The sequence below is a fragment of the Gambusia affinis genome, linkage group LG01 (assembly GCF_019740435.1).
Source record: "Gambusia affinis linkage group LG01, SWU_Gaff_1.0, whole genome shotgun sequence".
Taxonomy (NCBI): Eukaryota; Metazoa; Chordata; class Actinopteri; order Cyprinodontiformes; family Poeciliidae; genus Gambusia; species Gambusia affinis.
The window spans coordinates 15699980-15714054 of NC_057868.1; the positions used below are offsets into that span (position 1 = coordinate 15699980).

The 14075-nt window shown below is 41.3% G+C and overlaps 1 protein-coding gene across 1 annotated transcript; it reads left to right on the plus strand.

Annotated features, from left to right (window-relative positions):
• The first annotated feature begins 3099 nt into the window (after nucleotides 1–3099).
• On the plus strand, nucleotides 3100–7684 carry LOC122821628 (zinc finger protein PLAG1-like). The gene has a single exon (XM_044099762.1). It carries the CDS (start codon nucleotides 3119–3121, stop codon nucleotides 4382–4384), a length of 1266 nt encoding a protein of 421 aa, XP_043955697.1. The 5' UTR covers nucleotides 3100–3118; the 3' UTR covers nucleotides 4385–7684.
• Nucleotides 7685–14075: the final 6391 nt, after the last annotated feature.

A 14075-nucleotide genomic window follows, 5' to 3' on the forward strand; every position in this document is an offset into this window, starting at 1 on the left:
CAGGAACTTCCCAAATGACCATAACCAAAAGTTTATATTTCCTGTGGATTTTGACCCAATCCACACAAGTTGACACAAATAGGTCTGAATGTTTGTGAAATAAAACAGTTCTCAGCAGGCCCTTTCCAAAAAATTTGAATATAATTCATAAATTGTTTAATTCCCATAATTCCATTCAAAAAGTTAAGCTTTCATATAGGTTATAGATTCAGGGCCCACAGTTTAAACGATTTAAAGTATTTGTTTGTTTATTGTTACATAATTTGGGCTTCCAGCTCATAAAACCCACGAAAACAGGAATTCAAAAAATTAGAATACTCTGAAGAAATCAGCCCAAATTTTACAGGGACTCCATAAATCCTAATATTTTAACTTAAGTGAAGTTCTGCCCACAATAAGACAAAGCTATTTAAAGCAGTCAAACACCTGGCAAAGTGGCAAGCTCTCTCAACAAAGAATCAGGCTTATCTTGTCTCAGGAAGTGGTGGATTTAAAAGGAGGCCTCATCTGGGATTGGAGGAGTAGATTGTGCAAATGCCAGCATGTGTATGTAAATACTAAACAGCTGCTGAGAGGAACAATCTCCTAAAACGCTGTTCTGTGCATTTTGAATGCAGCAGTCTGTTACTGAAGGAGCGCAAGTTCAGCAGCAGCAGCTGCATGCACTGGGTGGGAGACATTATCCATCAGTTTCCCACTGAAGACTCGCGAAGCCCAGTGGTAAAGGCGTTAGGGATGCTCACCAGTGGCCCATTGTGTTTTCTTGTTAAAAATATTAAAAGTTACAAAAATTGTGAGGTGCAGAAGCAAGCATTGTTACTTAGAAATACCAGCATGTGAAGCAAACGGGCAGGTGCAGGGACAGCACAGTTGGTACGCATGCCCTCATGCCCAGTTCAGTGCATCAACTATAAACCTAGCTTAATCTGTCTTTCCTGTCACTGGTACTGCTGTGTATAAAAAACCCTATTTAAAATAAATGACATTTAGCCTGGTGGGGGGGACAAGTAAAACCTGGTGGCTTATAATACACTGTGGGAAACCCTGGTAATAGTATTTTAGTCCTTCTGTCTCCCACCAATGGGTCAAGGGACCATTCAAGCACAGAAGTGGCTTTCCAGATGAGCTTATCTAGCCACTTCATCTCAGCTGTAGATAAGCTGTTGCTTCAACAGATAACACCATTGAAGATGAGTGACGCTGCTTTAGTCAGAGAAGGTCTTCGGTGCGTCATCCACCCTAATGCTAGACTGTAGGCAAACTGCGGTGGATCAAAAAAAACAAAACAACGTCACTAGGAAGCGTAGATGGTTGAGGACCAACTTTGCCAGGGTTCTTCATTAGATGCAACCAGCCTCTGGGTGCTGATGTCCTCTGGAAGCTTGGACTTTTGAACACAAGACATCTTCCACAGTTATGGTACTTTCCCCATAACTGTGGGGCTAAAGTTGAACATAAACCCCATGATGTCAGACCGTCGATCTGTGCAGCACCTCAGGACCCTGAGGTTCTTGAGGTGCTGTCTAAATCTGCAGCCTTTGGCATCATGATCTTTCACAGCTTGTTCGTCACCTGAAGTTCCGAAAGAGACGAGATGGATGTGGGAGAGGAAGGTTGTGGGATGAAGTCTTTTGAAGTAGGACTGGGTGATATATTCTTGTTCATCTGGATTGACTGGAATAATGCTTGTAATTTCCCCTCCGGTATGAATTAGTGCTGCAAAGTCACGATCATTCCGCTGCAAAACTTAACGCAGTGGAATGTTCCTGGCGCTGCCCCTGATTAAACACATAATTACTCCTCAGTACTAAGCAGCTCTTGCATGTCCGCAGACCACAGCTAAACTATAATGTTGTTGTGGAGTTTTCAGTGACCTAAATCATGAGCCAATCAATGAATACGGTCACTTGTCAATCGGTGCCTTACCTGGCTTGGTCCTGCTAATACTATCCCAGAAATAGGTTCCAAAATCTGAGGACAGCCACGCCTGTAAAAGAAAAGGAATCTGGCCAAGGCGAACCGGGACCATACTGGTTAGAGGGTATCTGGTGGAAAAGCAGGACCGAGCCAGGTACTGCACCGGAGCAATTTCATTGACTGACATATAATCTCTCCATGCCGTTGTGCGCATCTATCCAAGATGAGCATATCCAATCATCAGTACCAGCTGGTGTTCGGGGAAAAAAAAAAAGTCAGACTCAATTTTGTGCAACTTTTTTGGACCACCTCTGCTCCTCTGTCAGACGCTATGTGGTAATGCTTCCCAGCCGCCATTAAAACACAAAAGGAGCTGGTGAGCTTGTCCACAGACAGAACTGGAATGAATTTTACAAAATTAGCTTTGTGATATAAAGTAGCGTTGTTCCCGCTGCAGCTCCCATACCCGATGTGCTCCTGTACACACCAACAGAATAAAGGGGTCAGCCATGCAAAAACACTTTTTGAAACACAAACTACTTCCCCAAAAAACAAGTAGCTCGTAGCTTGAGCATTTTTAAATGTGTATATAAATGCATATAGATATATATTGCATGTGCATCTGCAAATTAAGTTAACTGATTCCACTGGTTCCATGATTCTGTAGTGATTCACATTTCTACTTGTCTTGTCTTTTGTTGCACCATTTACTGGTGATTTTGACATTTAGTGACGTTGTTTGTCTTTTTGTGTTCACTTTTCAGGTTTGTAGTGACAATGGACTACCCAGGTGATTTGGCAGCTGGCACTGTCTGTTTTCAGATCTTTTCGGTCCTAAAATAGACTGGAGGCCAGCACAACTGCCCTTCTCAAAAAACACCTAACTGAGCCATCCTCTGAAAACATCTCATGACTGCAGCCCTTTTGGGGTTGCTATGGCATCTTTTTTAGCACAATTAAAATTCTGGACTTTCCCCATTAATAGTAATCAGATCATTTTTGCATTCCTGCAGAAGAACAACAAACTTTAAAAAAAAAAACATGGTTCCTACCAAAACGTATTCATTCTGGAGTTGAGAAAATAACCACAATTCTAGTGACTAATGGTTATTTCTCCTCATGACTCTTGTTTGTATCTGCTTGGGCGCTTGTTCAGCGCCCCTGCAGCAGCTGGAGCCACCAATTTCCATGTAATTAGACCATGTTTCACCAGGATAATCTCAAAGGGCATGTTTATGAGGACCTCCCAGCCAGTAGGCAGCTTTTCCAATGCCAGGATTGTGGAAAACAATATAACACTCAATTGGGTTACAAACGCCACCTGGTTGCCTTCCACAGCACTACGGCGGGCCAGCAATGCATGAAGGAGTCTGCAGCTATGTTGGAGAACCTGGGTGAACATAGTGACACACCTCTCTCAACAGAGGGAAGCCCTAATGTGCCATTGAGAGAGAGGAAGTACTCATGTGAACGATGCGACCGGCGGTTTTATACCCGCAAGGATGTACGCCGTCATGCTGTGGTGCATACTGGTCGCCGTGACTTCCTTTGCCCGTGCTGCGCACAACGATTTGGCCGCAGAGACCACCTGACCCGCCATTTGAAAAAGAGCCATGCACAGGAGTCTGGTTTGATGCCACCATCTACTCCCAGCACTCATGTAGCTCCTCAGACCTCAGCCAACCCCTGTCCAGTCAAAGAAGAGCCCAGTCCAGAGTCTTCTATGATTAGTTCTGCCTCTAAGGATACTTCTGAAGCTTTTACCAGGGAAATGAGCCCTTCCTACACATTGACAAATCTAATCCCTGCTATGGGGCATCCTCATGGACTCGTCCAAGGGTCCTTGTCCTCGAGCATGGGTGTAGGACATCATCTGACTACACATTCTTCCCACTCACTTCGCCATGGTCTTCAGCCACCAGCAGCATCACAGCAGCAACCCTATAGTAACATGTCACAGTATCAGTACGGACCTTCCTCATATCCGCGCTCTGACATGGAGAGCTTCCTGCTGGACTTTCAGAGTAACCCTTCACCTCAACTAAGCACGATGAATTCCTCCGTTTCTGCTTCACCCCAGAAGCAAATTTTGGGTGACGGGCTGGATGTCGGTGGGGACACGCATGCATTACCTAGGACTCCTGCTGTCTCTAATGATTTGCCGTGTAACACTAACGTGGACCTTGGGTCGCTGCTTAGCTTTCTGCCTTTCAGCCTGCCACCTTATAACCCTCACATGGGGTTAGTGATGGGTTATCCACCCTCCTCCTCCCCCACTTCTTCTCCATCGTCTTCATCAGGGTTCTCCTCCCAAGCACCAGGGCCTTTCACTTTTTTCCAACCCCCCCAGTCTCATGCACCACAAGGCTCAGGAGTTTTTAACCACAGCCAGCTACCTCAGTCATATAGTCCTGCTGTAAGCAATTCCAGCTCCCTACCTCACTATTACCATGCTTTTCAGCAGTAAACAGCTCTTTTCCTGAAGTATTGTCATATGCACTTGTTGTATATATTGTTGTACATATTATTTGAAAACGAGCATCCAAGCAACAAGTCACCTCATTAGTATTACCTCATAACTGAAAAGATTTGAATGTTTTAGAAAAATTCAGCTGAGATTCACTACCTTCCCAACCCTCAAAATCCCTCCACTTTTAACATGGACAATGTTTTAATGTTTGAATGCAGATATGTAACCTCTTAAAAAAAAAAAAAAGTCACCTTTTCTAAATGTATATATCTAGAAAAGATGGCTTTATTTTCTGATCGTCTGTGCCTTTCTGACAAAAGTGTTGATGGAATTTTCTTAGGATGTTTCTCATCTGCTGCTTTAATGTGGATTTAGGAAGCTGTGGTAATATTACTTGTGTTCAGTTGCTGAAAATATCTGGAAACATTTGTCACATCAAATGGGTATCTACCAAAGTTTCTGATTTGCAATGAAATTAACTAAATAGTATCAAAAACTCCGCTTGTTCGGAAACGATGTCTTCAATAAGCACATTAGTTGCAAGACATCTTCTACCATATCAATCTAGAAAAACATATTAAAGGAGAAGAACTTTTAAAAATGAAAATATAAACTTATGGCAGTCTAAACTAGTGGTCTCAATCTCATGTCCTTAAGGGTCAGTGTCTTGCAACTTTTAGATGTCTCTGTGTTTCAGCACTCCTGGCTCCGGTGTTAATTCATGAGCAGAACTCTGTAGAGCTTGACTGGATCCTAGGAAGGCTGGTTTAATTCAAGTGTGTAGGAGAAGGGACTCATCTAAAAGCTGCAGGACTCTGGTGCTTTAGGACTGCAGCTGGACACTACTGGTCTAACGGTATGTGCCCAGAATTCGAAGGCATGTTTTCCTGCATAAAGCAGTTCAATGTATGAATGTGTGATCGTCCACCTCTGAAGGGGGTCTGAAGGACTTCCTCTTAGTCATTGTATTTTGTCCTAGAAACCACTGACCTGCTGTACATACGTTACTCTAAATTAATGCTGAAGTCTAATTTAATGACATTTTCAGGCACTTCTCCAATTTGCTGTTTTTTATCATATGTTTGATATTGACCAACTGTTTTGCTACAAAATGTCTAGAAAGGCAGAAGGAAGCAGATACTTTACATACGGAGTCCATGTTTTCCTGCTCCAAGGAATTAAAATATATTAAGGAACTGTTACGAGTTCCTTTCAGCTTTGTGTGGAAAAATTAGGTGAAATTTGAAAAATTGATGCCATGAGAGGTTGGTAGATTTTTCTCCCTAGTATTAATTTTGTGGCGTTGTTTTTTTTGTTTTGTTTTGGGTTTTTTTAAAAGAAACTTTATGAAACTTATTCTTATTTTCATAGTGTTGCCCCAGGATCTTAATCTGCTACTGTAGTCCAGACTAGATTAAAGCACTTACAGTAGTTACAAGAGGATGTATCAAACACATGTGGATGTGTAGTTGCTCCTTACGTACTAGTTGCCTCTAGATTAAAAGCTTAAAGTCAGCTAATGGACAATCCCTGATTGCTGGCAGTAACTGTTGCTTCTGTTGGGTTATGTCCTTCACGTATATCCGCTGTACCAGCAAAATGCCAAAATAGCTACTTTTCTTGAGGTTCTCATGTCTATGATGACTTGGTGGTGGATGTAGTCTATGATGACTACATCCATCTTGCCAGGAGCAGCTCGCTGCTTCTTAACTCCCATGGATACAATAAGGGTAGACTTTTACTATCCACTGCTTCTGGGTTTTGGATATATTTAAATAATCTTGTTCATCTGAGGTTGACTAATTTTTATTTTATTTTATTTTTTTTTATTGTTAATATGTAGGACCTTCTAGGAACCAGAGCAGCTTCCAATTTCTCTTCTAATTTGTTAAACCTTACATTAGAGTGAATACTGTGACTGTATGTTCATACACATGTGTGTAAATGTATGTGAAAGTCTATGAGACTACCTCTGCCTTATCATATTTTGATGTATAACGTTTCTATTATGGACAATGGAAATATGTGTAGAGTACTTGTTAAAAAAAAAAAGGCTCACACCTCCTGATAAATTATGTTCTATATTTTGATTATTTTCTACATGGAGATTGTGTGGACGAACAGAAAGACTTTCAAATAACTTTTAGTGAACCTTTCTTTTATCTGCACCTTTCTAACTTTTACTTTTACATATTTCTTTCACTAATGTTTTTCCTTCGGAGGACCCAACCATGGTAAACGTTTGTCTGGTGCTTTTCTTTTTCCAGTTTGCAATCCAACAATCTTCTTCTTTATTGCTGATTTTCTTCATCAGTGTCACTCACAAAACCATCCACTGACAGCTTTCCAGAAGCGATGGGAGGTGTACCCAAACGTTTAACTGGTACTTTGTAATGATAGTGTGCCGACATGGCTCAGTTATAGTGGAATTCTTAGATTTTTTTATTTGATTTTTTTTTTTAACAAACATTTTAATTCCATTAAAATTACTACCTCAAGCTGCAGCAAAACATCTTCAGTAGAGTTCTGTTTTTGTCGCAACAAACCTAACTTGTGGTTCTGCAGTTTTCTTTTTAAATCAACCCATTTGAAAATTGTGCATATGTTGCTTGTAAGTTGAACACTGCATTTACAGGTACATTTAAAGAAGAATATTGTGAAAAAATGAAATATCTTTATTTCAGAAATTCAATTCAGTTTACTTATACAGTGCCACTCCACAACATATGTCATCTTGAGGCACTTTACAAAAAAATCAATTCAATCACACATACATTCTATCCTTGTCAAACCGTTCCCTAGCTTAGTTAATTATTTAAAGTAGTTTAACAATTTTCTATAGAGACACTATCAGTGAATCGTGCATAGAATGCAGAGTGAAATATTTCCAGCCTTCGTAGTGCATCTGAAAAGTATTCTCAGTGCTAAAGCCTTATTTCTTATTCTCTTTCCTGACAGTTCATTATGACAATGTGAAACATTTTTATTTATTTCTGCAAATTTATTACAATGGAAAACTAAGAAAACATGTTTACATAACCATTAAGAGCTTTGTTGATCCAGCCTTTACAACCTTCAGTCTTTTTGAATATTTTGCCACACAGGCTTAGCACATCTGTCTTTAGGCTAATTTCTTGGCAGTACTTTTTAAACTCCATCAGATTTTATGGGAGATGTCTGGGCAGCCATTTTCAGATTTCAACAGAAATGCTCAAACCCGGGGCCTTGTGTATGAGTGCGCAGTTTTCATACTAAAACTTGGCGTACGGACAAATTTAGAAAAGTGCGGCGCACAAAGAAATCCGGATGTATAAAGCCGTGCGCACGCACATGGCCGCGCACCTTTCCTTTATACATCCCAATTTGCGTGAAATAGAGCACAGCTGATGGCCCGCCCTGTCGCCACCCTTAAATATATACAGTAGCCTATGTAAATTAGTAAAAATACCCGGAAGTGTGTCACCACGTGAAGCAATAACCATGGCAACGTCCTTGTTTGAAGCAGTATAGATATTTATAATAATTATATATTTTATTTAATAGGTCCTTTGAGGGCACAAAATAAAAATAATACATTTTAAAAGGGGGAAAACAATCCAAATTTAAAAAGAAAATAAAGAGAACATGCCTGTCTGAACAGTAGCGAGTTCAGCCGGGACAGTCCCCACTCAAAGGACTTTGAGTGGGGACTGTGGACGTTTATTCTAAATAGTAGAATCATGTGCATAAGTTGTACATTTACAGAATAGAGATGCTTTCTGTCCAGAAATGCGCATTCACAAAGCGGACATGGCTCGACTGAAGGCAGTTGCACCGGTACCGGTACCGCACGGCTCCTTTAAGTTTTGCTCAGAGCTCCAGGATGATCAGTCCGGGCAATCTAAACGCTAATAAACCATTATCAAGAGCAGCAGATCGGTGTGATCTCTGATGAAATGCTCCCTCTGAATCCTTCTATTGGCGATGTTCTTCACCAGAGTGCTCCAAAATTACGTTGTGTGCCGCGCAATTGTGGCACTCAACTCTTTCTTAAACCTGTGATTGTACAAACTTTAGTAACGCACGAAACAGGTCAATGTGACGGACTTCCATCTCGCTCTTGGTGTCACAGAGTAGAAGTATGGCGCTAAGATTCCTGGGGAAATAACAGGAAATCAACTCCCGTTTACTGCTACAGTGAGGTGAGATCCTGGGTTCAGTGGGCTGTCTGTGTATCCACACTTGAAGACAAGTGCGGAGGTAGATGGCAAGAGAGCAAAGACTCGCATCTCTCCACAAGTACTTATTTGAACATCAGAAATAATGTGCCACTTTCACCACACGTTACTGGGAAGCACACCAGCCTGTAGGAATCCATCAGAAAGAATCCACAACGAAGAATACAGGTGACCTACAAATCAAACGCAACCTACCGGTCTTAAAAAACTACGTACTTGCCTTGATCAAAATCAAGGCAAGTAGTTCCACCATGTGGTGATATATTGTATTGCAGTAGCAGGTGCATAATCCCAAGTGGTGAGAAAAAGGTTAGCGTCACTTACACCGCTGTAAGAGCGACAGACCGTCCATCATCATGTTTCACAATATCCTAATATTTCCCATGTCTCCTCCTTCTCAGCTCGGGTTGCTCGGTGGGATGCAGTCAGGGCCGGATTTAGGAGGATGGGGGCCCCTGGGCTGGAGTCAGGATGGGGGCCCCTGGGCTAGAGTAAAAAAAAAAAATATATATATATAAATATATATATGTTTTGTTTTGTTTTAGAGGATGAGCAGAAAATGACCAGACAGTAAGTTTTGACAACCTACAACTTTAATAAGCCAGTTGTCACAAACTACAAACAACTCTGAACTCTTTTCTAGAAAGACTAAACCACATGTTGGGGTTGAAACTAGAATATGATGCTTGCATCACAAAATAAAATCACTGAATAGTTATTGTTGCCTGGACTTCAACACAAACTATAAAACAGATTGAGTGCAAGAAAGTGCAATGCTCAAATATACTTTTACAAAGCAAAGCGAGTAAAACAATATTTGTACAAATATCCCCAGCATTTACAAGTTCATATAAGTACAAGTGGAATATATCAAAACTCAGCTGGACGAACCCACCATGATGAGGCTCCAGTGCCTTTAGCTGTTAGGCGTCGCCTTCCAAGTGTTTGCCGTTCTTCAGCGTATTTACTAAAATATTGTAGCGGTTAGAGGGTGCTGTTATGTTGTTATGTGTTTTCCCATGAGGCTTAGCGGCAGAGAAGAGAGCGAACCATGAGCGAAAAGGCTATCTGTCCGAATGAAAAGACCTGTGTGTTCGCCATTATAATTAAATATGCATGGCATATATATGTTCCCAAAAGGGAGAAGGCAGCTATCAGTAAAATATGACACCCCACCGGGAGGTAGAGTGGGTGGGACTGCTGTATCGAGACATCTCCAGCAGAATTATGGTTAACGGCAGGGCCGGATTTAGGAGGATGGGGGCCCCTGGGCTGGAGTCAGGATGGGGGCCCCTGGGCTAGAGTAAAAAAAATATATATATATATAAATATATATATGTTTTGTTTTGTTTTAGAGGATGAGCAGAAAATGACCAGACAGTAAGTTTTGACAACCTACAACTTTAATAAGCCAGTTGTCACAAACTACAAACAACTCTGAACTCTTTTCTAGAAAGACTAAACCACATGTTGGGGTTGAAACTAGAATATGATGCTTGCATCACAAAATAAAATCACTGAATAGTTATTGTTGCCTGGACTTCAACACAAACTATAAAACAGATTGAGTGCAAGAAAGTGCAATGCTCAAATATACTTTTACAAAGCAAAGCGAGTAAAACAATATTTATACAAATATCCCCAGCATTTACAAGTTCATATAAGTACAAGTGGAATATATCAAAACTCAAACTGTTTCTTTGGTTTTAAAGTTCTTGGTAAATAGTGGAGGAAATAAATGTCAAAAAAGTGCTTCTCTGCCAGTCAGACAGAACATGGATATAATCAATATCTTCTAGAAAAAGAGATCAGGCATACTGTAGTTTTCAGAAAATATCCTGACCCAGGTAAGTCCAAAGTGCTGCCCTCTGAAGGATTTTTAAAGTTTAGGCATTTGCTTTCAGTTGCGTGCTTCCAGTCACTGAAACCAGTTTCAAAGTTTGACTGAGTATTAGCATTGCTGAAAATGCGGCATGCAAAACAAAATGCAGCTCCGGTGGATGGAGAGTAGAGCAGCCACGGTCTTTCGATATACTCACCATTTAACATCTTGCGTTTAAAGTGAGATTTGGAGAAGTGACGCTTTTGATGCTTGTACACCCGTTCTGATGCTTGAAAGCCAACATTCATATTTTGACAGCTCTCCGGTCCTCGCTCAGCCCAGTAAGCTCGCGGACTCGTCAATTTCCCCAAATGCGCCGGATCGGTACTACGGATCCACAGTCGTCTTTCCATCTGCGGAAGAAGATCCCGCTTCCACCGACTCTGACTCCACAGACGCCAGTCCAGCCACCGACTCAGTCACGGTTAAAGGTTCTGGCGGGATCTTAGTGCCGGTGTTAGCATAGCTAAGGGTTTGAGGAGCGGGGATAATGAGGTTTCTGCTCCATCTCCGCTAACAGGTTTAAAAAAGCCTGTCAGTTTAGGCATTTTGATTGTCGCCTCTTTGGCGCGATGCTCTTTTTCTTTTCTCTTCCTTCTTTTCTGCGCTCCGCTGTCATATTTTCGGTTGTCCGCCATTGTAAAATAATATTCCCTTGACGCTCCTCCTCCCCAATGCGTAAGATGCGTCAAAAGTGGACCAATAACAAGCAAGCATTCAAGACGGACGTTTGCCAGAACAAATTGGAACATTTTTCATCGGTGCTGTCAAAATCATGCAGTGATTGATTAAATTCTGACACTATCCATTCACAAAAATATAAAACATCCTTCGGGGCCCCCGAAATGCCGGGGCCCCGGGCTGCAGCCCCGGTAAGCCCCTGCTAAAATCCGGCCCAGCATATATATATGTATATATCAGACCATAGACCAAACGTCTGACAAGCATTTGGTCTGACGCTTGTCAGACCAAACAAGCTTGTGTGCTTTCTTTGTTTGTGCCTTTAGTAAACTGGAAATAAAAGTATTGTAATTTGTAGGTTTTTAGGAGTACATTGGCTCATTAGTCATTAGAAGTGAAAGCTTAAAAAATTGAATGATGAAAATGAAAATAAAGTGGTTATGGTTCTCATGCAACTGAAACTGAAACACCAAACTTTGGTTTCAGAAATAGTTGAAGTCAAATCTGTCTGGTTGTTCTGAATACTGGACTGTAGTTCTTTGGAAATGAAATTCTTGTGATGTGAAAGCAGCAAAGAAAATGTAATGCTGAAAAAATTCCTTCCTCTTCCCACTTAATTTGTTTCACTTTAGAGGCACAACCTTTTTTTATTATTTATTATTTATTTATTTATTTATTTATTTATTTATTTATTTATTTATTTATTTATTTATTTATTTATTTATTTATTTATTTATTTATTTATTTATTTATTTATTTATTATTTATTTATTTATTTATTAATGTTAACGGGCTCCGGCCCGGTTTCCGCACAGCTGCCGGAGGTTGTGCGGCTGTGCGTAAACCGGAGCCCGGTTTCCGCACAGCCGCCCTCCCGTCGCGTCCCCCCCCTCCTCCGCCCCGCACCACACTCGGCTACGACCTCAGATCAGACGAGACGACCCGCAGAATTTAAGCATATTAATAAGTGGATGAAAAGAAACTAACAAGGATTCTTACTGAAGTCCTTACTCCTGTCAGGGAGCAACACGAGCAAAATCAAGACACATTTTTTACAACAGACAGAGATGCTGCTGCGGAAACAATAATTCCAGAAGAAGAGACTGCTGTCATTGAGGCAGAGAATCGTGACATCAATCGTGAATTTTATAACATCTCTTTTGGCCAATCTGAGGAAACTGATGAGGTAACAGAGAGTACATCATTGGGCTTGTCATTCTCAGAAACTGAGGACGATGTGTTTGACAAATATCGGCAAGACCAACGGATCCCTTCTGAGCCTATTTGTTCGACTTGTTTATTAGAGAGATCAAGTTCTTCAGATGAATTAAGACAAGATGATAGAGTCCAGGAGACCCAACAGGTCAGGCGGCGGACCATGCGTTTTGGAAGTCACTCAGCTGGACGAACCCACCATGATGAGGCTCCAGTGCCTTTAGCTGTTAGGCGTCGCCTTCCAAGTGTTTGCCGTTCTTCAGCGTATTTACTAAAATATTGTAGCGGTTAGAGGGTGCTGTTATGTTGTTATGTGTTTTCCCATGAGGCTTAGCGGCAGAGAAGAGAGCGAACCATGAGCGAAAAGGCTATCTGTCCGAATGAAAAGACCTGTGTGTTCGCCATTATAATTAAATATGCATGGCATATATATGTTCCCAAAAGGGAGAAGGCAGCTATCAGTAAAATATGACACCCCACCGGGAGGTAGAGTGGGTGGGACTGCTGTATCGAGACATCTCCAGCAGAATTATGGTTAACGGCAGGGCCGGATTTAGGAGGATGGGGGCCCCTGGGCTGGAGTCAGGATGGGGGCCCCTGGGCTAGAGTAAAAAATATATATATATAAATATATATATGTTTTGTTTTGTTTTAGAGGATGAGCAGAAAATGACCAGACAGTAAGTTTTGACAACCTACAACTTTAATAAGCCAGTTGTCACAAACTACAAACAACTCTGAACTCTTTTCTAGAAAGACTAAACCACATGTTGGGGTTGAAACTAGAATATGATGCTTGCATCACAAAATAAAATCACTGAATAGTTATTGTTGCCTGGACTTCAACACAAACTATAAAACAGATTGAGTGCAAGAAAGTGCAATGCTCAAATATACTTTTACAAAGCAAAGCGAGTAAAACAATATTTATACAAATATCCCCAGCATTTACAAGTTCATATAAGTACAAGTGGAATATATCAAAACTCAAACTGTTTCTTTGGTTTTAAAGTTCTTGGTAAATAGTGGAGGAAATAAATGTCAAAAAGTGCTTCTCTGCCAGTCAGACAGAACATGGATATAAACAATATCTTCTAGAAAAAGAGATCAGGCATACTGTAGTTTTCAGAAAATATCCTGACCCAGGTAAGTCCAAAGTGCTGCCCTCTGAAGGATTTTTTAAAGTTTAGGCATTTGCTTTCAGTTGCGTGCTTCCAGTCACTGAAACCAGTTTCAAAGTTTGACTGAGTATTAGCATTGCTGAAAATGCGGCATGCAAAACAAAATGCAGCTCCGGTGGATGGAGAGTAGAGCAGCCACGGTCTTCGATATACTCACCATTTAACATCTTGCGTTTAAAGTGAGATTTGGAGAAGTGACGCTTTTGATGCTTGTACACCCGTTCTGATGCTTGAAAGCCAACATTCATATTTTGACAGCTCTCCGTCCTCGCTCAGCCCAGTAAGCTCGCACGGACTCGTCAATTTCCCCCCAATGCGCCGGATCGGTACTGTACGGATCCACAGTCGTCTTTCCATCTGCGGAAGAAGATCCCGCTTCCACCGACTCTGACTCCACAGACGCCAGTCCAGCCACCGACTCAGTCACGGTTAAAGGTTCTGGCGGGATCTTAGTGCCGGTGTTAGCATAGCTAAGGGTTTGAGGAGCGGGATAATGAGGTTTCTGCTCCATC